Source organism: Bos taurus, chromosome 1, assembly GCF_002263795.3.
Source record: "Bos taurus isolate L1 Dominette 01449 registration number 42190680 breed Hereford chromosome 1, ARS-UCD2.0, whole genome shotgun sequence".
Lineage (NCBI taxonomy): Eukaryota > Metazoa > Chordata > Mammalia > Artiodactyla > Bovidae > Bos > Bos taurus.
The window spans coordinates 63869674-63895153 of record NC_037328.1 but is presented as its reverse complement, the minus strand read 5'-3'; the positions used below and the strand labels follow the sequence as shown (position 1 = coordinate 63895153).

The 25480-nt window shown below is 40.8% G+C and overlaps 1 protein-coding gene across 2 annotated transcripts in view; it reads left to right on the top strand.

Moving 5' to 3' along the window:
- The first annotated feature begins 2176 nt into the window (after positions 1-2176).
- The window catches only part of IGSF11 (immunoglobulin superfamily member 11), a 145612-nt gene continuing 122308 nt past the window's right edge, over positions 2177-25480 (top strand). The window contains exon 1 of one of the 2 annotated variants that reach the window (XM_024991210.2): positions 2177-2549. In XM_024991210.2, the coding sequence (XP_024846978.1) occupies positions 2498-2549 (52 nt within the window). In that variant the 5' untranslated portion in view covers positions 2177-2497. 2 annotated transcript variants of the gene reach the window in all.

The following is a 25480-nucleotide window of genomic DNA, read 5'->3' as shown; positions in this document are numbered from 1 at the left end:
ATGCCAGGAGTATAAGCTCTGTGAATTAAATAGCACATTTTTTCCTCTTTGTTTCCCGTGAGAGTGTCCTTTTGAACGCCTCTGTGTGCAGCACTTGGAGTTTCCAGTACTCCGATCTGCTTCGAGTCCACCATCTACCATCTGCCCCCATGCTTCTGGGCAGCCAGATTGCCTCCTGAAATTTGATCAGTCCCAGTCTCCCTTCAGAAGCCATGCTTCTTTTTCAGTTAGAAGGACTGTTCCACTGAACTGTGAGCTCTCTATCCTCTCAGTAACACACTAGCTCCTGTTGGGGAAGGCAGAAGTACACTGTGGTGACAAAGAGGCAGGACAGCTCTCTTTCTGTGCTGATTCATGACACTGTAGATGTATCCCAAGTGCAACTGGAAGCCTTGTAAGGGTAAGGGTCATATATTTTGTGTTCAGCCTTCCACCCAGTGCCTTACACAGTGTACTCAGTAAATATTTACTGAACTGAATTGCTAAAACAGTGTATCATATCAGGTAACTTGCTTTATCAAGGCTTTTCAGCCTCAATTACTAGATTATTTAATTATAGAATAAGTATTCTATCTCTGTATTTAAATGTAGGATTATAATGAAGCAAAGTTCTGCCCCAAGTAACACCTTGCTCTTCTCCTTATATTACTGACTCTTATACTCTACTTGGGGCTGGGTTAGAATGTAGGAATATGTACAAGACAAAGTCAGGAACTGAACTGGACAGATTAAAAAGAAATCTAGTCCTTACTGAGGAGTTTAAAAGAATGAACCAAGTGATAAAATATTTAAAATATTAGATTTCTGTTAATATAAAAAAGTCTACACGGTCATTCATTTCTTGCCATTAGAGATCTAGTCATGGATTCTAGCAAACTGGAAATAGCAAAATTGAGGGATTTAAAATTCATAAACAAACTATCTTTTCAGGGTATTCTTATTAAAAGTGATTGGTATTTCTTAATATGGTTCTTTTTTAAATTTGAAATTGTAATAGCAACATTTTCAGAAAAGAAAAAATGCATCCCTAATTCCACCATCTTGATACTATTTTAATTTTTATGTATGTCTCCCAATCTTTGTCCACATGTATAGGTATTTTTTTTTCTCTTTTTGTCTTTCTTCTGTGCATCCTATTTTTGTTTCTGAGTTGCCCTGGGAGGACTGCATCTGCCAGATGGGGGCTCAGAATTTCTGAATGGCTCCAAGAATTCTAATCTATGCTGCTGTAGAAATTAACAAGGACAGGCTGACATTACAGAGGGCGGTATGTATGTCCTCAAATCTAGAAGGCTTGAGTGGGAGACTTAAGTAGAATGGGACTATGGGCTTTAAGAAAGAGAGCAACAACCTCATTGTTAGAGAAATGAAGATAAGGTTTTATAAGGAAAGATGTAGGTAGATATTTAAGTAAAATAATTTCAGATGCCATGAAGGTCTCTTTTCCCACACAACCAAAACAACAAGAAACAAAAAAATAGAAACCCAACCAAAGTAATCAACTACCACAACAAAAACATCTCTAGTTAACATGAAAATAAAATTTTCTAGTTTTACTACTCAACAAATACTTGAAATTAGTTTAAGAAAGCAAAAAGGTTTAAAACAAGAATTTTAAATACTGTTAAGTTGATCTAAGTCTTCCACGGTGTACAGCCCCTACGCTCCTTTGAAGGAAGAAAGGGGTAGTTAGAAAAATAAAAGTATAGGACAAACTTCATCGACTCTTACCTTTGCCAGGGTCAGGTTTTTTTTTTTTTGGACTATTTAGGCTACAAAAGAAAGGACTGGGAGAAAGTGAAAGAGCTAAACAGAAATCTAAAAAGAGTCTTGGAGGTTGGGACCCAGGCTGTGGTGAAGTGCCTCGTCGAGCTCTCTGGGGTTCAGGACTTTCATTACGGGTCCGGGGAGTGGATCCGAGTAGGAGAGGGGCCCTGGCTGCCTGCGAGGAGGACGCCCGCCTTCGGTCTCCGGGCGCTCGCGGAGGCGTGCGGAGAGCGGGCGTTTCAGCTCACAGGTGGCCAGAGCCGCGCCAGCTGCGCGCGGCGCCCGCTCCGCGTGTGGGCCGCCAGGCGTCGCGCCGGAGCCGCGGTTGCCCTGGAGACCGAGAGGGGCGAGTGGGCGGCGCGGAGCCGAGCCGCAGCCGGGCTGCCGCCCGAGTAGCCGGGCGAGAGTTGGGGGGGAGTGGCTGTCCCCAGGCGGCGCGAGGGGCCGGCGGGTCCTGGGGCAGTGCGAGGTGGCCGTGGCGCCGCGGGGCGAGGCCGGCGAGCCCGGGACGCACCTGCGCGCAGCTCAGCCTCTGCGGAGCCGGGCGGCGCGGGAGCCGCGCTTGTCTCGTCTGCAGGTCCCACCGTCCCAGCCCCGCCGGGCGGACTGCGGCCAGGAGGCTAGTCTGGGAGGTTCCGGCTGCCCCAAGAGCGCCGAGAGCCCGGCCCGCGCCTCGGCTGCTGCGACGAGGAGCCGGGCGGGCGGCGGGCGCGCTCCCCGCGGCCCCGGGATGACTTGTCGGGGCTCCCCTCTGGCGCCTCTGCTGCTCTTCTCTCTGCACGGTGAGTGGCCCTCCCATCCTCTCCCCTCCCGGTGGGGCCAGGCGGGGCCGGCAGGCCCGGAAAGGCTGTCTCGCCGGGGCTGGTCCTGGGAACCCAACTTTCTCGGGGCCATATTCGTGACTGTCGGCTAGGCTCGCGCTCCCACGCGGAGCCCTCTGCCAGCTCCCCGCACGGCTCCGGCTCAGGTGTTAGGATCCGAGAGGTGACTGCGCCCCCCGCCCGGTTACCGCTGGTCCTGAACCGGACTCCGACCGTGACCGCGGTCTTTGCCCCCTTTAGATAACGAACTCCCTTACTTTCTGGGTCCGGGGAGAAACGGGATTTAGAATCGTTTCCGTTACGAGGCGGCTGCAGAACACTGGAAATGTTTTTAAAATAATCTGGAACACTTTTAAGTTGCAGTTTTCACCAAATCTTTAAAGAGCATGTGCAGGTTATGACTAAAAATGTGATCTTTATTAAAAACACACACATACACAAAAACTCTACAGTACGTACACTAGATTTGAAAACAATTTATTTTTTAATGGTCGAGGTTCTTCCCCAAGGAATTTAAGTCGACTTACAAAAATACATAGAACATAGCCATATTAGAACAAAAGAAATAAACGTGTTTGATTTTCTTGTTAACTGTCTTCTAAAAAATATCCATTTAAATTTTGATTTCTACTTAATCTTCTTAAATTTTACGTTCTATGACTAGCTGTCGTGTTGAGACCCTGTTTTCATTTTATACAAGTGACTTTGTGTGTGTGTGTGTGTGTTTGAATTTCCTGTCCTGTGGAATCAAGTTTTCTGTTCCATTTAATTCATTGTTGAGATTTACTGAGATTTATTCTGAAGGCTTTTATTTAAAAAGCAGGATAACTGGTTTATGGAGTTTTGTGGTTAATGCTGTTTCTTTTTGAAGATAGTGGTATGTTTCCCATAATTTTATAACCTTATTTGAACTGTTAATGTACCCATAGATCTTGAAGTAACTTAATTTTAGCTGACTTAAATTTGTACAGATTGAGTTTAAGGGAAGGAAGAAATACAAAACTTGCATATCTTTTCCATAGGAGTGAGAGAAGGAAATGTTCAAAATTACAGATAACTTTTCAGGACCTCAATAGGTATATATTTGGTGATGATGTACAAAATGACATTTGTATGTGCTTTATATAAACATGTGCTTCCCAATTAACTTTGGTCACTACTTTGAGAGAGCCAGTATTTTTCTCTGTCCTACTTTTTTAAGCGTGAAATAAGATAGAGTAAGTGAACTTTTAAATAATCCCTCGGACACAACTGAAACTGTTTTAAATATTACCGTAAGAACAGCTGACTTTTTTGGTAAAAAATACATTGTTAGCCTTCATCTGTTATAATAAATGCCACCCTCTTCTGGTAAATAGTGTTTGTGTATGGTTGAGTTTTGAATTATTAGGCAGTACTTTTTAAAAGAGTTGGTGAAATTTGCAGAATCAGCCTTACAAGGTCATCTGATGTGTTTCTTTTCCTTCAGCAGAACTATTCCTAAATATACTGGGATGTTTTTAAAGACTTCCAAGGACATTTCAGCCTTTGTGATAATCTGTTTTGTAGAGGCACTTGTCACCCTCAAAAAACTGTGTTCATTTGTTCGATGAGTGTTTACTGAGCCTCCACTCTGGGCACTTGGGTGGGGCAGGATGGTGGTGGGAGACAAAGATATATGAATTTGTCCACTTTCTGTAAAAAATACGTTGTCCACCTCCTGTAAGGAGTTTGCAGTTTTCAGACAAGCTGCAAGCATGCACAAGTGAGTTATGATACAAGGAATACATATATGAGTGTCATTTGTTATTGGTGGTAGTGATATCAAGGGAGACTTCATGGAAAAGTCTTTTGATCTGGACTTTGAGTAGAGTTTGAATTGGCTGAGATGGGAGTGTTTGGTTTTCTAAGCCAAAGGAACAGCCTGGCTGTAGGATATGAAGTGGAAAGTGCAGGGGCATATTCAGCATCAGTCCTTCAAATGAATAGTTAGGACTGATCTCCTTTAGGATGGTCTGGTTGGATCTCCTTGCAGTTCAAGGGACTCTCAAGAGTCTTCTCCGACACCACAGTTCAAAAGCATCAATTCTTCGGGACTCAGTGTTCTTTATAGGCCAACTCTCACATCCATACATGACTACTGGAAAAACCATAGCTTTGACTAAATGGACTTTTGTTGGCAAAGTAATGTCTCTGCTTTTTAATATGCTGTCTAGGTTGGTCATAACTTTTCTTCCAAGGAGCAAGTGTCTTTTAATTTCATGGCTGCAGTCACCATCTGCAGTGATTTAGGAGCCCCCCAAAATAGAGTCAGTCACTGTTTCCACTCTTTCTCCATCTATTTGCCATGAAGCGATGGGACTGGCAATGCCATGGTTTTTCCAGTAGTCATGTATGGATGTGAGAGTTGGACTGTAAAGAAAGCTGAGCACCGAAGAATTGATGCTTTTGAACTGTGGTGTTGGAGAAGACTCTTGAGAGTCCCTTGGACTGCAAGGAGATCCAACCAGTCCATCCTAAAGCAGATCAGTCCTGGATGTTCACTGGAAGGACTGATGTTGAAGCTGAAACTCCAATACTTTGGCCACCTGATGTGAATAGCTGACTCATTTGAAAAGACCCTGATGTTGGGAAAGATTGAGGGCAGGAGGAGAAGGGGACAACAGAGGATGAGATGGTTGGATGGCATCACCGACTTAATGGACATGAGTTTGGGTAAACTCTGGGAGTTGGTGATGGACTGGGAGGCCTGGAGTGCTGTGGTCCATGGGGTCACAGAGTCGGACACGACTGAGCGACTGAACTGAACTGATGGGACCAGATGCCATGATCTTAGTTTTCTGAATGTTGAGTTTTAAGCCAACTTTTTCACTCTCCTCTTTAACTTTCATCAAGAGGCTCTTTAGTTCTTCTCTTTCTGCTTTAAGTGTGGTATCATCTGCGTATACGAGGTTATTGATATTTCTCCAGACAATCTTGATTCCAGCTTGTGCTTCATCCAGTCCAGCATTTCTCATAATGTGCTCTGCATATAAGTTAAATAAACAGGGTGACAATATACAGCCTTGATGTACTCCTTTCCTGATTTGGAACCAGACCACGTGACCTGCCTCCTGAGAAATCTGTATGCAGGTCAAGAAGCAACAGTTAGAACTGGACATGGAGCAACAGACTGGTTCCAAATTAGGAAAGGAGTACCAGTGGGTTAGGTATATCTAAAGTGTTTCTTGTATTACTTGTGGTTCCTTAAAACAGCAGGTAACCTTCCAGAATCTGGAGAAAATACATAAAAGACAACATGAAATGAAAATGAGAAGAATTATGAGCCTGAGTGTTAGCATTATGAAACATTTACTGTGAACTTCCACTACCTAGCTTTAACTTTAATTATGGAACTTTTGGGAAGGATTCACTTTTTAGTAAAAATTTTGTAGTTTGACCTACATGAAAGGTGACAGCCACTGGGTGAAAATTTTAGAGAAATTAAATTCAATATTCAACACAGACTACTCAGGAAGCAGTTTACATATTAAATCAGCAAGCGCTTCAAAAATGTTATGCTTAGAACTGTTGTCAGACCCAAGGTAGTGATGCAACGGGTAAAGACTTCTTCCCCCCAGCAACAGTATGTGGCACGTTTTCAAATGTGTTTTCACACTTTGATAGTGGAAGCATTTATAATGAAAAGTCTCATTTGAATCTTCATACTTAAGCCATGTGATTTGGTGTCAAACAAGGTGGTGTGCTGGTGCACAAGATTCTTTAGCTGCTCTGAGTTATACAGAACACCATTCTGGAAGTGAAGTTGGGAAAATTGTGGCGTTCCCCTAAAATTCTCATCTGTAACTGGTTTATTTAGAAGAGGGATTCTGAGTCCGTGATCTACACCTGTGATATCAGTTTATATTTTGGGCAGTTTGAGGGATTACTGACTTTTCTGGTAGTCTGATGACCTCAGCTGAACATGGTCCCTCAATTTCCTCCTCCCTTGTTCGATGAGGACTCCCTGGTACTTACACATCTAACCCTGTGTTTTGAGAGCAGCTTCAGAACATCTGGAGGCTCTGAAATCCTCCCTTGATTGTACTTGGAGAGAAGCTAGTTTAAGAGAGGTTGTCAGTTCTTGGGTGGTATTCAACATGCCATCCGATTTGAGCTGATTTTGGTCTTAAAAGTGGAAAGTTAATTAGTTTACTTATTAGTTAAGCTGATCTTACTAAACTGGAAGGATTTCTTCCCATTCCAGTTTGGGTAATTGATTTCCTCAGTGCCTGGTTTCCTACCATGTAACAAGGACTGTAGTAATAGTTTCCATCTGTGATGGTTTTAAAATTGTAGAAATGTGAAGTCAAAGAAAGAAAAATCTGTTTCCTAATTTCATAAATCATAGACTCAGTCATTGATCTGATATCTGTTCCTGGTTATCATTATTAGGTCCTATGTAGAATGATATAGGGTGTGGTTCTGCCTCACTGATGTGTTATAGGGAGATCACGTTTTCATAAATATCATTAATTTTTTGTTTTTGTAGAACAAGATTAAACTAATGCAATTTACCAGTGTGAACAAGAAGTCTAGTCAATAAAACATTCTTAGAAGTAGCATGCTTCCTGGTTTCTCTTCGTTTAGCATTTTCATCTTGAGAGAGGTAACAAACCGACAGATGAGACGCGCAATTATTTAGAAGAGCATTGCCTCCTGTGAAGAAGTTGAGGTCTCAGAAGTGCTGAGTTCAGGAAACTCTTGTATCACAGAAAGGTCTTTGCGAGAATCTTCAGAGAATTAGGTTAACATTGTTGTTGTTTTTCAGTAGCTAAGTCATGTCTGACTCTTTGCGACCCCGTGGACTGCAGCACGCCAGGCTTCCCTGTCCTTCACTAGGTTAACATTAGCGGCTGAGAAAGATAGTGGGTCAGGATTTAGGGTTGGGATGATGGTTAAAGTATAGTAGGTTTGTTGGAAATTAATAACTTTTTTCATGGAGGATCACACTATGTAATAATAATGCAATCTGACATTGTGAATGTAAGTCTAATGGTGCCACTTCTGGGCCATTCTTTCTTCTTTTTTTTAATTTAGTTTTTATATTTTAATTAGAGGGTAATTACTTTACAATATTGTGATGGCTTCTGCCGTACATCAGCATGAATCGGCCATAGGTGTACATGTGCCCCTCTCTGCTGAATCCCCCTCCCCCTGCCCTCCCCACCCCATCCCTCCAGGCTGTCACAGAGCGCCTGCTCTGGTACCAGGTGTCACACATGAGATGCGCAGTGGCTGTCTGTTTCACGTATGGTAATGTGTATGTTTCAGTGCTGCCCTCTCAAATCATCCCACCCTCTCCTCCTCCCACTGAAAGACATAAAGAAAGTCTGTTCTCTGTGTCTGTCTCCTTCACTGCCCTTCATAGAGGATCATTGGTATTATCTTTCTCGATTCCATATATATGCGTTATTATACGGTATTTGCCTTTCTCTTTCTGACTTACTTCACTCTGTATAAGAGGGTCTAGATTCATCCACCTCATTAGAACTGACTCAGAACTGACTGCTTTCCTTTTTATAGGTGAATAATATTCTGTTGTGTATATGTACCACAACTTTCTTATCCATTCATCTGCTATTGGACATCCAGGTTGCTTCCATGTTCTAGCTATTATAAACAGTGCTGCAATGAACATTGGGGTACATTTGTCTTTTTCAATTATGGTTTCCTCAGGGTATATGCCCACTATGGGGTTGTTGGGCTATATGGTAGTTTTATTCCTAGTTTTTAAAGGAATCTCCCTACTGTTCTCCATAGTGGTTGTAGCAGTTTGCATTCCTACCAACAGTATAAGAGGGTTCCCTTTTTTCCACACCCTCTCCAACATTTATTGTTTGTAGGCTTTTTGATGATGGCCATTCTGACTGGTGTGAGATGATACCTCATAGTTGTTTTGATTTGCATTTCTCTAATAATGAACATTGTTGAGCATCTTTTCATGTGTTTATTAGCCATCTATAGGTCTTTGGAGAAATGTTGTTTAGGTCTTTTGCCCACTTTTTGATTGGGTCGTTTGTTTTTCTGGTATTGAGCTTCATGAGCTGCTTGTATATTTTGGAGATTAATTTTGACAGTTCTTTCATTTGCTATTATTTTCTTCCATTCTGAGGGTTGTCTTTCACTTTGCCTATAGTTTCCTTCATTATGCAAAAGCTTTTAAGTTTAATTAAATCTCATTTGTTTATTTTTGTTTTTATTTCTGCTACTCTAGGAAGTGGATCGTAGAGGATCTTGCTGTGATTTATTAGAAGACTCATTAATCCAAAATTTTTTAAATGAAAAGAAATTTAAAATTCCACCAAAGTCTGTTGAAGATCACATCAGTGGAAGCTTAAGCAATGTTTACACTTGTTTTCTCATTAATGTTGTTTCTTTTCTCTCTTTCCTTCCCATCTTCTTCCATTTTGAAGAATGTAATGTTCTGTTAGTAGCGTCAGATTCTTCTTAAGTAAATAAATATAGCTACTGGATATTGTAGTTACTTCAGGTTATTCTGTTTTACCTATACCAGGATTGATATCAACAAATAAAACCCCTGTAGCCAACCAGGCAGACCCAGAAATCACCTTAGAAGCTAGAATTGGTGGGCTTCTATGAGAGTGTGGACCTGGTTCTACAGTTTCCCCTTGTTCCATTGAGGTTAACTTTATCATATAATTGTGTGTGTGTGTGTATATGTATGTATATACATTTTCCCTAAAAGACAGTACCATGCCTGGCATAGAGTAAGTGCTCAGTAAATAACTGTGACTGAATGAATGAGTGGTTACTAAAGCAGGTGGTACTCCCCTGTGCTTGGGGTGCCTGAAAAGCATCCTTTTTTTTCTGTTAAAAAGATAATTTCTTTAAAATTTTCCTCAGGGATTTGGTTTGATTGTCAGCTTCAGCTGATCTTTAAACCTTGCTGTATGTTTTGTGAAATAGAGGTGAAAGAGTTCTATTTTCACAGTCTTTTCAAATTCTGTGACTTTAGAAGTTTATGTAGAAATGCTGTATTTATAGACCTTTTAAAGTTGCTTCTTAGCTTCCCTTTAATCCTAAAACTTTAAAGTTGTCCATCTCAAGACTTTTTTCCCCCCCCTAAGGAATTTCTAAAGATTTTGCTCCATGTACTGAAGAGTGATGTTGGACTTTTGGAAATCCATTTAGAACCTTGAAGTTTCCCATTTATATCACTGGTGTTCTTAGTCCTGAAGGCCTGTATGTTGGAACTAGTCTCCCAAGAATGGAGATAATTAATTAACATCTCATATGGTCTAAGCTTCCCAGGTGGCGCAGTGGTAAAGAATCTGGCTGCCAACTTGGGAGAGGTGTGTTTGATCCCACAGTGGGGAGGATTCCCTGGAGGAGGAAATGGCAACCCACTTGAGTATTTTTGCCTGGAAAATCCTACGGACAGAGGAGCATGGTAGGCTACAGTCCATGGGGTCTCAAAGAGTTGGACATGACTGAGTGCCTGAGCATGCACATGCATGGTCTAAGCCCTCTCTCCCCTTCCCCATGTCATGTGCATACAGTACTGCAGAAGCTTTTTAGGAAATAGGAGCATTACTCAGCCAGCCTCACATGGGAGGCATTATAACCTCCTCCTGGTGGAGCTTGCTAGTTGTCCTTCCCTCTCATTCCCTTCCCTTCCCCTGAAGTCTGTGTACTTCAAGCCACAGTTTCTTTCCTGCTGTGATCCATTCCTTTAGGTACCATCCTTTCAGTCTGCAGTGATGTTTATATCTCTCAAAATGTCCAAAGTTGTTTTCTAATCATAACTGCATCCTCAGCAATGTGCTTGCAAATGTCGTGATGTTATCATCATTTAAATTTAAGTATCATCAGTTTTAAGTATCATTATACTAATCTTTGTTTCTTTGGACCAGGCACATCACTGTCAGCTATACAACTTCTGTCAGCCCTCATTGGTCAAGAACATTTGCCAGAACACAAAATTCGTGGCAAATGAAAAGGCTGAAGTGTAGTGAACAGCACTTGTTGCAGAACATATTCAAATCAGGCTAGCTAGCATTTGATGTTTTCATTGGCTAAGAAAGTTTATAGTACAGTTAACTTATGTGTATTGTGCGTGTATAAATACAGATTGCTGTACTTGTACTTGTTGGCCAAGACTTAAGACAGTATGAAGAACACATGAAAAATGTGTTAACAGTACACTACAAAGATTCTCAGACTTTTTGGTGTTAAAGATTATTGGGACCTTAAAGATTATTGAGGGCCAGAAGTGCTTTTGTTTATGTGGCTTGTATCTGTCAGTATTGACCATGTGCTGTGCTTAGTTGCTCAGTGGGCTCTGTCTCTTTGTGACCCCCGTGGACTCTAGCCCGCCAGGCTCCTCTGTCCATGGTTTTCCAGGCAAGAATACTGGAATGGGTTGCCATTTCCTACTCAGGGGATCTTCCCAACCCAGGGATTGAACCCACATCTCTTGTGTCTCCTGCATTGGCAGGCTTGTTTACTACCAGCACCACCCGGGAAGCCCACAAATTTACCATATTAGAAGCCAAAAGTGAGAAAATTAAAAAATATGTACTAATCAATTAAAAATAACAGTAATATATTCATTATATGTTGACATAATACATTTTTGTGACACATATGGGTTTTTCTCAAGCCAAAAAATATTAGCTAGAAGAGTGGCATTGTTTAGAAATGTCAGGCTCACTGGAAGACAGCTAGATTCTCCCATCTGCTTTTGTATTCAATTTATTATGATGTATTGGTTTGGTTGAACTACATGAAGAATATCTGGCCTCTTACAACTATGTATTTGGAAAAGGAAGGAGTATGTTGATAGCATTTTCAGATAATTTTGTTTATTCTTTGATATTCCACCAAAACACTTTAAGAGGTAGTATCTAAAAGATTGGGCTTCCCAGGTGGCTCACTGGTAAAGAACCCACGTGCCAATGCGGGAGACACAAGAGACAGGGTTTGATCCCTGACTTAAGAAGATCTCCTGGAGGAGGAAATGGCAACCCACTCCAGTTTTCTTGCCTGGAAAATTCCATGGACAGAGAAGCCTGATGGGCTACAGTCCATGGGGTTGCAGAGAGTCAGACACGACTTAGCAGCTGAGCACACATACATCTTAAAGACTGGTTGCAGTGAAGATTCTGAAACCATATCAGTAAACATTTCTTATTCCATTAAAGTCCACTTTAATAGATTTTAAACATTGCACTTTAAATGGATCTTATACTCATGTGTGGTTCTTTTTGTAACATTATTCATTGTTTGTTTGAAAAATATTGATTCACTGATGCAGATCTTACAGATGTTGACATGTATTGCATTTTATAAAATGTAAAAAGATAATCACATTTAATACCACCATTGAGCTCACCAGCACAGCCTTTCAGTGTTGGGAAACTGTTAAAGTTCACAGTGGCAGATACAAGCTTTCCAAAATTTTAATATTTATTCCAGTTTTATCACTGGCAACAGATAGTTGTTGGTTACTTCCCTCAAAATGAGAGTCTTGCTTTGTTTGGTTTTGAGGAAATGTCATCCAGATTCCCAAGTCTGACTGATTAGTCTGTGAGTTGTTCCCTCAAGTACAAGGGCTAATCTGGGGAAAAGCGGATGGTTGAGTTAGCCTTGGGCTCTAACTGCTGGCCCAGCGCTTCTCCTTAGGACCCCACTTGACTCTGTAACCGCATATGGGATTCCTATTTCATGCTGCCCATTTGGTTACACAGAATACTAGAAAAGGTCAGGATGCAATGAAACTGCTGTTGTTGCTTCACAAAGACATCTAAAAAAAACTGGATTTCCTTTTTTAACCATGAGTGCGTGATGGTGATGACTGCAGCCTTCTCCCACAGTTTCGTGACAGTGCCTTGACTTATGCCAAGGCGCCAACAGTTTCACCCACCACTGCTTCTGCACCATAAGTACAAATGTCAACTCGGGCAAAAAGGCAGATAATACTTTACCAGTATTAAGAAAAAAGCTTGTACCTCTTGGACTTTCTGACAGGATCTTGGAGACCCCCATGGATCTATGGACTAGTCTTGAAATGCTGGTATAGTGTAATGAGATGTTAGTATTTTTTTTTTTTTTGAAAAAAGTTGTAGACACAAATAGCTGTACAATTTTTCTATGTTATGGGGGATGGCATTAAATGGAGTATGTATGCATTTTAAAAAATAAATACTGTAAAATTCTTTATTTTTGTATAAATTTTTAAATTATAAAAGTAGCATATCTTAGCCGTAAAAATTCAAAGAGTGCAGAAATGTTTAAGAATTGACTCAAACCCACCTCCACCCACTGAATTCTCTGCTTTTACTGTGCATTGTTCCAGGCCTTTCTTGAACCACAAACAAAGCCTGCATGCGTATGCATTTTTTTTTTGTAAATAATGCCATAATACTCTTCTGTAACTTATTTTTAAAACATAACAATTTAATATGGGTAGCTTACCACATCTATTACATGGTATCTTACCACATCTATTACATTATCCTTAGTGATTACTTGGTATTTCACAGCATGTATAATTTATTTAGCTGTTTCTCCATTATTGTATATTACTGTTGTTTCTTATTTTTCTTATATTAACTACGTAGCAGACATCTTTGGACATATAACCTATAAATTTGTGGAGAAATTTTTATAGTCTAGGTCGCCCAAAGTGAAGTTTTTTGGTTGTACATGTTTAGCATCACGTAAAAGTTTATGGGTTTGTAGAGTGAGACAGCTCAGATCTGAATTCTTGACTTGTCACTTATTTGTTCTGTGACTTTGGGAATGTTACGATGTCCTGAGCTTGGGCTTGATCATCTTGTAAAGTGGAAATAACCTTCTCAGTGTGTTGGGAAGCACTAAATTAAATGAAATGACACATCTCTAAACTGTGTAGCGTGGTGCCTGGCAAGTAGAAAATGAAAATGCTTGGTTAGTGGCAGTTAGTCAGAAGGATTGCTAAACCCCAGTTCAAGTCAGGGAGCAAGACCGGTGGAGGTGTGACCTGGGACCCATCAAACTGCTAGCTCTCCAGGCCTGCTTGCTTTTGCAAAATGAGGGATTAGGTGGTTAGGTGATCTCTTCTTTTCCAGCTCTGTGTCCTCATGGTTCTTTAACTTGGCTCCCAAGTATTGAGAGTATCGGCAATAAAATAACCTGGAGAAAGCATATGACTGATGTTAACATATTTATAAAGCTTTTCCTAAAATAGTTTTTTTGACTTAGCATGCCCTCTCCCCCTATCAATTTAATAAGACTTTTTGGTGATACCTATTCTAGGAATTAAAACCATCTTCATGTGTTGTAGAAAGATTATAAAAAGTGGTTTCAAATATAAAGAATTATATTTTAAAATTAATTTCTGTTCACTTTAGCTCAGGCTGTGTACATACATCTTTATTTTCTTAAATCCTTTGTAGCATAGATAGGTATTATATATGCCAGGAGAGGGTCAGCTGTGAACAGACTTATGAAAAAACATTTTACCACAATCACTGTATCCTGATCCTTTAACTTGATTTTTAGGACCTTTCTCTGCTTTTATCGGATAATGACTGCTCTTGGTCTAAGCCAGGCATTTGTTGTTATTTAGTCCCCGAGTTGTGTCCAATTCTTTGTGACCCCATGGACTGTGGCTCACCATGCTCCGCTGTCCATGGGATTCCCCAGGCAAGAGTGCTGGAGTGGCTTGTCATTTCCTTCTCCAGGGGTCTTCCTGACTCAGGGATTGAACCCACATCTCTTGTGTTGTCATGTGAATTCTTTATCACCGAGCCACCAGTGTCTAAAATGTATCTGGACTGGGTCACATGATGTATATAGACATTTTCGTAGTGCTGCTGTTGATTAAAAGTGAAAAGCTTGTGAGCTTTTAAAAAACAATGGGTTTTAGTCAAGGAGGTAGTGATGAAAGCTTTGGAGGGGTGTGGCTGGACATGTCGTAACTCTGACTTATGTCACTGATAGTGTTTCCCAGCTGTTCTTTGTGCATTTTCATGAAAGAGGATGTTTTTATGCAAAACCAGGTGGTCTCCCAAATGGACAGTTAGTCACATTGGCAGAACTTCCAAAATAATTATAAGATTTTGTAAACTCACTGCCCACTGTGTTTTCTTGGTATGATTTGTTTTCAGATTAATTTTTTTTCTGAAACTAAAACATGCTAGCAGAGAAGATTCTTAAGGTTTATCCTCCAAAATAGTTATAGAAACTTAAACATGATTCGTTGTCATAAAAATAGTTGCTGAAAATGTGACTTTGAATTCTTGCTAATTTGTGATTTCATTGTTCTCAGAGCAAAGCATGTTTCAGTTGCCCTTTGATGTCTCCAGTTTCCATGTTAACATTTGTACTTCTTTGGACAAATATATTGTGCTCTTCCCTCCTCCCTTCCTAGTTACTTTGGATTCACGTGGTTGAGTTGTCTTTCTTATTAGTAAGAAAGTGTAATGTTGTGAGCCACGGGGAACTGGACCACTGAGGTCTCTTAGAGCCCTTTAATTCCATAATGTCCTTGATCTGACGAAGCCGCTCAGCAAATCTCTTCACAATTTCCACGACCAAGCCATCTGCCTGCATTGAAATAAATCAAATCTGCTTACTCCGTCAATGTCTAACGAGTTTTCTATAAACTGATGATGTTGACCATAAGCACGAAAATAATTTGCAATCTTGAGCACTTCCTCTTGAATTCTCATCCAAGATTCTCTTGACACAGTGGAAGTTGGCATGCCAGCTTTCTCTTTGACTTGAGTCGGAGGGTAATGGAGCTGTTCCCCCACTCCCTGTGGTGTTGTTACTCACTCAGGGACAGTGAGTAGATTTCTTCTTTAGCTTTTCCACATCCAGGTTAAACTTGACAAAACCTGTGCTTGTCCTTCTACTTTATATATACTTGCTAATATAGAAATGTACACACAGTTATCTAATTTTACATGTTGCAGTTTGCATGCACACACACACTTATGTTTAAATCTCAGGCAGACTGATTTTGTACGTGGCCAAAGCTTCTGGTATTGTCTGCACCTTGGACAGTGTGGCAGCATCCCACTGGGCAAGTGTATAATCCCACGGCCTGTGCCTAGGCAATAATAATTATAATTATAATTTTTTTCACATCTGAGAACCACCAAATCTAGACCATATCTTCTTAGTGTTCTTAATTTCTTGCTCTCCTTTCTTTCCTCACTACCTTCATTAATTTATATCCTTAAGTTTGCATTATTCTGACACTTTTCTAGTGGTTCTTTATTTCTCCTTTCTTCTCTTTGATCCATCCTTTATTCTGTACCAGGTTGCTCTCCTGTCAAACACTGTTTTCATTATATCTCTCCCTTCCTTCGATAGCAATAACAACTGCATACTCTGAAAACCTTTGATACAGTCACTCAGCCTTTTCCTTTATGTGAGCTAAGTTTACAGTAGCTTCCTGCTTTCTTCTAACATGTCCCTGCTGCCTTTCTAAAATTTGCACTTTGTTCAGTCCGCTGAGGAATGATGACATACATAGTTATTTTGGGGATTATATTTCAAAGTTGCCAAAAGAGAGCAGTGACCAGGACTAAAATTTTTTAAACCATAATATGCACAAAATAGTGTAGTAATACTGAGTAGTACTTAGTGAATTATCATAAGTCATATCGTACTTAGGTAACCATCATCTAGATCCAAAGGCAGTGCATTGCCCACGTCCAGTAGCCCCCAGAGACCCTCTCAATCATCCTGCCGTTCCCTGCTCCCGCAAGGTAACCACTTTAAAAAAAATTTATTGAAAGTATAGCTGGTTTACAATGTTGTGTTAACTTCTCCCTACAGCAAAGTGACTGAGTTGTGCATGTATATTCTTTTCGTTATTCTTTTCTACTGTGGTTTATCACAGGATATTGGCTGTACTTTCCTGTGCTGTACAGTGGGGCCTCGTCGTTTATCCATCCTGCGTTGGATAGTTTGCGTCTGTGAATTCCAAACTCTTGATCCTTCCATCTCCCATCTGTCCTCCCTCTTGGTAACTGCAAATCTATTCTTTATGTCTGTGAGTCTGTTTCTTTTTTATAGATACGTTCATTTGTGTCATATTTTAGATATATAAGCGATGTCATATGGTATTTGTCTTTCTCTTTCTGACTTTGCTTAGTATGATAATCTCTGGATCCATCCATGTTGCTACAAATGGCACGATTTCATTCTTTTCCATGACTAATACTCCAGTGTATATACCTCATCTTCTTTACCTGTTTATCTGTTGATGGGCATTTAGGTTTTTTTCATGTCTTGGCTATTGTGAATGGTTCTGCTTTGAACATAGGGTTGCATGTATCTTTCCAAAGTATAATTTTGTCTGGGAATATGCTTGGGCGTGGGATTGCTAGGTCATAGGGCAACTCTCTTTTTAGTTTTTTGAAGTACCTCTACACTGTCTTCCATAGTGGTCGCACCAGTTTATATTCCCACCAACAGTTAGGAAGGTTTCCTTTTTTCCATACCTTCTCCAGCCTTTACTATTTGTAGACTTTATGATGATGGCTGATGATGGTGTGAGGTGATACCTCATTGTATTATTGATCTGCATTTCTCTAATAATTAGCAATGATGAGCATCTTTTCATGTGTCTATTGGCCATCAGTATAACTTCTTTGGAAAAATGTCTGTTGAGATCTTCTTCCAATTTTTTGATTGAATTGTTTGTTTTTTTTTGTTATCAGTTTGTATGGGCTGTTTGTATGTTTTGGAAATTAAGCCCTTGTTGGTCACATCATTTGCAGGTGTTTTCTCCCAGTCTGTAGGTTGACCTTTTTTGGTTGTTGTTGTTAATGGTTTCCTTTGTTGTACAGAAGCTTATACATTTGATTAGGTCCCATTTGTTTATTTTTGCTTTTATTTCTATTACTTTTGGAGACGACAAAGGTAACCACTTTTTGACTTCTAATACCAGAAATTAGTCTGTTTTTAAAATTTATATAAGTAGAATAATTCTTATTTAGTATGTATTCCTTTGTGTCTGCCTTTGAAAATTCACCACTGATTATGTGATTTATCCACACTGCTACATGTAGCTACATGTACATGTACATGTTTCTTCACCTCTGTTACAGTATAGCACTTCAGTGCGTGAATATACCACTATATGGGTTTATCCGTCCTACTGCTTATAGATGTTTGGGTGGTTTCTAGTTTTGGCAATGAACAACACTGCTGTGAACATTCTTGTATGTGTCTTTGGATACATAATCAGAGTTAGGAATACACCTAAGAAACAAATTGCACGTATTCAGCCTTAGTAGGTACTGCCATTTTCCCAAAGTGACTGTGCTGATCTTTACACCCTCCTAGCAGTTTATCCATTTTCTCTACATCCTGATGAATATCAAGTATTGTCAGCTTGTTTTACTTTAGTCATTCTGATGGGCAAATAAAGGTATCACACTGTGTGTGCCTAGTTTGCAGGTATTTTGTACTTGGCTGATTACTAATGAGGTTGCTCACCTTTTCTCCTTCTTACTGGCCATTTAGGTATCTTCTTTTGTGAACTGTCTGTTCAAGTCTTTTGCCAGTTTTAAAAAAAACAGCTTTATTGAGATATAATTAGCATACCATATTTTTTACTTGTTTAAAGTATACAGTGATTTTTGGTGTATTACATTGGTAATTTTTAGGAATTGTGGTAAAATGTTAAATTTAAATGTAAATTTTAAATTGCCAACATCTGTTGGATCATAGAAAAAGCAAGGGAATTCCAGAAAAACTTCTGCTTCATTGACTATGCTAAAGTATTTGACTCTGGATCACAACAAACTCTGGAAAATTCTTAAATAGATGGGAATATCCGACCGACCACCTTCAGTTCAGTTCAGTTCAGTCGCTCAGTCGTGTCAGACTCTTTGTGACCCCATGAACTGCAGCACGCCAGGCCTCCCTGTCCATCACCAACTCCCGGAGTTCACTCAAACTCACGTCCATCAAGTCAGTGATGCCATCCAGCCATCTCATCCTCTGTCGTCCCCTTCTCCTCCTGCCCCCAATCCCTCCCAGCATCAGGGTCTTTTTCAAGGAGTCAACTCTTCACACGAGGTGGCCAAAGTACAGGAGTTTCAGCTTTAGCATCATTCCTTCCAAAGAACACCCAGGACTGATCTCCTTCAGAATGGACTGGTTGGATCTCCATGCAGTCCAAGGGACTCACAAGAGTCTTCTCCAACACCACAGTTCAAAAGCATCAATTCTTCGGCTCTCAGCTTTCTTCACAGTCCAACTCTCACATCCACACATGACCACTGGAAAAACTATAGCCTTGACTAGACGGAACTCTGTTGGCAAAGTAATGTCTCTGCTTTTGAATATGCTATCTAGGTTGGTCATAACTTTCCTTTCAAGGAGTAAGAGTCTTTTAATTTCATGGCTGCAATCACCATCTGCAGTTATTTTGGAGCCCCCCAAAATAAAGTCTGACACTGTTTCCACTGTTTCCTCATCTATTTCCCATGAAGTGATGGGACTAGATGCCATGATCTTAGTTTTCTTAATGTTGAGCCTCGTATCCTGAGAAACCTGTATGCAGGCCAAGAAGTGACAGTTAAAACTGGTTCCAAATTGGGAAAGGAGTACGTTAAGGCTGTGTATCATCACTCTGCTTATTTAACTTATATGCAGAGTACACCATGCAAAATGCTGGATTGGATGAAGCACAAATTGGAATCAAGATTACTGGGAGAAATATCAACAACCTCAGATATGCAGATGATACCACTCACATGGCAGAAAGTGAAGAGGAATTAAAAGGCATCTTGATGAAAGTGAAAGAGGAGAGTGAAAAAGCTGGCATAAAACTCAACATTCAAAAAGTGAAGATCATGGCATCTGGTCCCATCACTTCGTGGTAAATAGATGAGGAAACAGTGACAGACTTTATTTTCTTGGGCTCCAAAATTGCTCTGTATGGTGACTGCAGCGTGAAATTAAAAGACACTTGCTCCTTGGAAGAAAAGCTATGACAAACCTAGACAGCGTATGAAAAAGCAGAGACATCACTTTGCCAGCAAAGGTCCATATAGTCAAAGCTATGGTTTTTCCAGTAATCATGTCTGGATGTGAGAATTGGACCACAAAGAAGTCTGAGCACTGAAGAACTGGTGTTTTCAAATTCTTTTCCAGAATTGGTGCTGGAGAAGACTCTTGAGAGTCCTTTGGACAGCAAGGAGATCAAACCAGTCAATCCTAAAGGAAATCAACCCTGAATATTCATTGGAAGGACTGATGCTGAAGCTCCGATACTTTGGCCACATGATGCTAACTCATTGGAAAAGACCCTGATGCTGGGAAAGATTGAGGACATAAGGAGAAGGGGACTACAGAGGCTGAGATGGTTGGTTGACATCACCGACTCAATGGACATGAGTTTGAGCAAATTCTGGGAGATAGTGAAGGACAGGGAAGCCTGGCATGCTGCAGTCCATGGGGTTGCAAAGAATAGGACACAACTAAGCGACTGAACAATTGGAGAAGGAGATGGCAACCCACTCCAGTATGCTTGCCTGGAGAATCCCATGGAGGGAGGAGCCTGGTAGGCTACAGTCCACGGGGTTGCAAAGAGTCAGATACGACTGAGCGACTTCACTTAAGCGACTGAACAATAGCAAACCATTTTGCTATTCAGTGTGCAATTCATTGGCATTAAGCATTTCCACAGTGTTGTGCAACCATCATCACTGTCTGTTTCTAAAACATTTTTATCATCCCAAACAGAAATTCAATAAATATTAAATAATAGCTGCCTATTCCTGCTTCCCCCAGGCCCTGGTAACATCTGATCTATTTAGATATATTTGAATTTGCCTATTCTAGGTATTTCATATAGGTGGCTGCTGCTGCTGCTGCTAAGTCGCTTCAGTTGTGTCCGACTCTGTGCGACCCCGTAGATGGCAGCCCACCAGGCTCCCTGTCTCTGGGATTCTCCAGGCAAGAACACTGGAGTGGGTTGCCATTTCCTTCTCCAATGCATGAAAGTGAAAATTGAAGTCGCTCAGTCGTGTCCGACTCTTCGCGACCCCATGGACTGCAGCCTACTAGGCTCCTCCGCCCGTGGGATTTTCCAGGCAAGAGGACTGGAGTGGGGTGCCATTGCCTTCTCCTCATATAGGTGGAATCATACAGTATTTGTCCATTTGTGACTGACTTTCTTCACTTAGCATGATTTCAGAGTTCATCCATGTTGCAGCAGGTATCAAAACTTCATTCCTTTTAAGGCCTGAGTAATATTTCATTGTTATATATATGCTACTTTTGTTTATTTACCTTTTGACAAACCCTTGGGTTTTTGCCAGTTTTTAAACTTTGAAAGTCTGTGTGTCTTTTTTTCCCCTTGATTTGTATAGGTTTTAAAAATACTTTTGCTGAAATACAGGCACTTTATTGGTTATATGGGTCACAAAATCTTTTACCTGTGATTTGCCTTTTCACCTTCATACTTTAGTGTCTTTTAAAGAACAGTTCTTGATTGTAATTTATTTGGTTTTGACACATTTTTCTTTTTGACTAGCACTTTTTGTGTCTTTGGTAAGATATCTTAGCCTGTGATCTTTTAAAATCTGTATTGCTTATCTTTTATATTTTGACCTGTAGTCCCCCGAAATTGGTTTTTCATGTGTGTGATGAGAATTGGGAGTCAAGGATTAAAGCTTACTTTTTGTGGTAGTTTACTTTTTTACATTCATGTCTAGTCTTCTTGGTTAAATAAGTGCTTTGAGTTGGTCTTATATTTCATTTTACCTCCAGGAACCAACATATTGCCTTGCACCTGGTAAGAGATAAGTAAATGCTTATTAATAATGGTCAGGTTGTAAAGGCTCATTTCCCAAAAGACACAAAGGGACCTATACAGAACAGTATGAAATGTAACTTTCTTCTTAAACTTGTTGTTGTTTAGTTGCTAAATCATGTCTGACTCTTTTGTGATCCCATGGGCTATAGCCCGCCCAGATCCGCTGTCGTGGGATTTCCGAGGCAAGAAGCCTGGAATGGGTTGCCGTTTCCCTCTCCAGGGGATCTTCCTGACCCAGGGATTGAACCCACATCTCCTGCAGACAGGCAGGTTCTTTGCCACTGAGTCACCAAGGAAGCCCACTTCTTCTTAAATAGCATTCATATATTAATTTCCTCTTTATAGCATTAATTTCTTCTCACTGTTTTTTGGAGACCTATCTCCCTCTTCCTCCTCTGTTGCTATCTTTGCCATCGTCATCCTTCTCCTTCATTAATACCATCCTCAACATCTGGAACTGAAGTTGAGTTCTAAATCTCGCAATCTTAATTTCCCCATTATGTAGTAGTCTCCTTTTAAGATATTAATTTTAGTTTTATAATAGTATTTTATATTGTTGAGTACCTTGCATCATAACAATGTCACCTTCCGTTTGTTTTGTCCCAGGAATTTTAATCCATGGTCCAAAAATTGTTTTCAGAGATGTCACAGAAATTTTTGTGTTGTGTTTGGTATTCTCAGTGAGAATATCTCAGCCTTTAAAAGTTTATTCTTTAATTTTCCAATAAACTGTTCGTAAGCCCATGCTATGTACACCACTGTACTTAGGCATTGTGGGTCATACAGAGTATTCGATATGGTACCTGGTCTTAAAGAGCCTAACACACGTGTTCAGTTCAGTTGCTCAGTTGTGTCGGACTCTTAGTGACCCCCTGGACTGCAGCACACCAGGCCTCCTGTCCGTCACCGACTCCCAGAGTTTACTCAAACTCATGTCTATTGAGTCGGTGATGCCATCCAACCTTCTCATCCTCTGTCGTCCCCTTCTCCTCCCATCTTCAATCTTTCCCAGCATCAGGGTCTTTTCAAATGAGTCAGTTCCTCGCATCAGGTGACTGAAGTATTGGAGTGTCAGTTTCAACATCAGTCCTTCCAGTGGATATTCAGGACTGATTTCCTTTATGATGGACTGGTAGCTATGGTTAGAATTGTAAGCAAAGTTACAGCTTGGAGATTTATGTGAATCAGAAAAGGAATAATTGTGGAACATGTCAGAATCAGGTGAGGAACTGAAGTACAGATATATGTAGTAAAGTGTCAAGTGGAAGAAGATAGAGGCCGTGTGCACTGCTCATCTGGTCTTCATCCCAGTTGCTGAGGCAGAACACCTTTGTTTTTTCTGTACTTAGCAGTTTTTAAAGAGAAAAAGAAAAAACAGGCTTATTATGGTTCAGGCATCTGAGGATAGAAAGATTAAAAAGTATACAGTCTAGTCTTTAGGACTCTGTGAGTTTAGTCTAAAAGACAACGTGATTGAGCTCATTATTATTTAATTGTTACATTAATGGTATGAATGCAGTCTTGTCTTCTCAGTCCTCGTTGTTTTGACACACCAAGTCATTTTCCTAGGTGGTGTGGTTCTTGGGATCTGCCAGCTCTGCAGCCAGCCACCTTGAACATGCACTGGGGTGATGGCTTGGAGGCTTTGGCAGAAGGCAGGTGGCCTCTGAGGTGGTGCTCCTGGTCCCCAGGGGCCTGCATGAAGTGTGAGAGAGACCTGGTAGTGCTTGTGCACCCTGGCGAGGGGACCATAGAGGTCCTAGGTTAGAATGAAGAGATCTGTAGGGATTTCAGCATCAGAGACAAGTGGCCAGTACCCCTGTGTAAGGATGAGAACCAGCACATACCCAACACTGTTCCCCATTCAGCACCACCACTGGGAAGAACACCCCGCAGAGCACCAGTCTTAACCTGCTACTCCTAGACTAATAAGCAGTGAGTTAAGATACTTTATGGGAGAGAGGCCAGTAAAGACCCAGAGGACTTTGTGTGGCTGTGAGGGTCAGCTCTCTTCTCTGCCATGGGGTAGTTTGAGAACTCTCTCCTTCATGCAGTCAGATAGCATCTTGAAGAAAAGCAGGATGAGGGGAAGGAAATTTAAGACTGAGCCTTTATGTGAGCCATCTAAAAGAGACATCTGTAAGATTACTTAAAGAAGTTGTTCAGATTATTAGGTCAGCCTTAGAGGAGTAGATTGGGCTGAATTTGGTTACTCCCTTCATGCCCACTATCCATCCTGTTTTGGGGTGAGTTGTTGGGAGGTGAGAAGTGGTAAGAAGATCATATCAGTTTGAGAGAAAATAGACTTTTTTTTTTGCATATGCTTGTTTATTAACAAACACAAATTTACTTATTGCTGTCCTCTTGATAACATTAGGTTTAGATGCGTGGCCAATCCCACAGAATCTAATGGCCTCCTCTGGCCAGATGCGCTGGTATTGAGCTTTGTCCTAGTTTTTAACTTAAGCTGATGTACCAACATGGTAGCAAATGTGTAAGCAATTGCAGGAACCATACTACAGTGGTTTATTGAATCTCAATAAATGATCTTTAGTTTGAAGAAAAGCCTCTTTATTTGCTTGATCACTTGGAGTGCTTTTTAAAAATACTTGGATTTGGCAGGCTTTTTGGATACTGAGGTGCCCACAGTGAACTGAATGTGGTTAAACAGCTTGGAACGTTGGAGCTGAATAGGCTCTGGGCACATGTGCCAAGGGGTAGCAAGCCAAGCCGTCCTGTCTCCAGAGCCAGCCCAGCCAGGCTTCAGCTCTGCTGCTCTACCACTTCTGGATGCCTCTCTAAGTCAGCACGTTTCTCCTGCTTTTCGCGTCCAAGTTTCCAGTCTAGATGTCAAGTTTCCATTAAAGTCGTGGCTGCCATGATTGGGGACCCTGTGCCACGTGCCAGTGCCCAGGCATTTTAGGTATGTTTACTTGGTGATCTTTAAGACAAGCCTGTGAAATAGATGAATATTAACCCTGTTTCCAAGCAAGAAAGTTGATTGTGTGGTTGGAGAGTGAATGAATTTCAGTACCTAAAAGAGTAAGTGCCTAGAAGAGTAAGTAAGATAATGTCTAAAGTGCCTAGTGCTGTGTCAGGCTCAGACAGTGACTGGATTACATTTTCTATTTTAAACTGAATTTGTGGTGGTTTTGTCCCAATTCTGCGACCTCACTGGACAAGAATTTGGGGAACATCTATTTGAGCTGTTTGAACAGTACTTTGAGCATGCTTTAGAACCTAACTAAGCATGCGGAGATTATGGTGCTCCAGCCTGTGAAAGTCAAAATGAAACCTATACTGTGAAGCAGGAGTAAGCAAGTCCAACACAGCTGTTTTTTTTTCCTTCAAGAGGACTGCTTTAATCTTTGCTGTCATGTATCAGATACGAACCTTAAAAACCCCTTTTTCTGCCTCCTTCCCTCTGTCTCTCTCCTCTTCTACCTTGCTGGTGCCTTATGTATTTGCTTGGTGTGCCTGGTGAATAGTACAGCATGAGCCGTAAGAGAGTTTAGAACTTTGTTTTTATGTATTTCACATAAGTTGGCATGATGGAAGATTTGTAAGTTCTCAAATTCAAAGGGGAATGATTGAAAAATTATTATTCCAAGAAAAAACTATGCTTGGCCTGTGGGTTAGACACTGCAGCTGGTAAAAGTACACAACTCCGCTCCTGCCTGCATTGAGTTGACAGTTTCTAAGGAGGGGAGGGAGGAAACATTTTTTTGAATGCTTACTAGATACTCACCCTTCAAATATACAGGATATAATTAATCTTTACCCACCCTTGAATATTTCCATTTTATAAACAAGGAAAGGTTAAATAAGGCCACAGCTCTTATGTCTTTGGTATCCAAAACCTACCCTCTTCTCACTTCAGGAAAAGGAGAGCAAGAAAACACAGTCATTTCAGCTTGAAATCCCCTTTTCTGCTCTTCCTTCCGGGCCTGGAAAATAAGGCTTGCGCTTCCGGACCCAGGTTGGATGTCACCTCCCATGTGGTCTCCTAGAGTTGGCTTTTTCCCTCCCTAAATCCGTAGCGTGTTGTTCAGACTTCAGCCCATCCTGTTATCCTGGT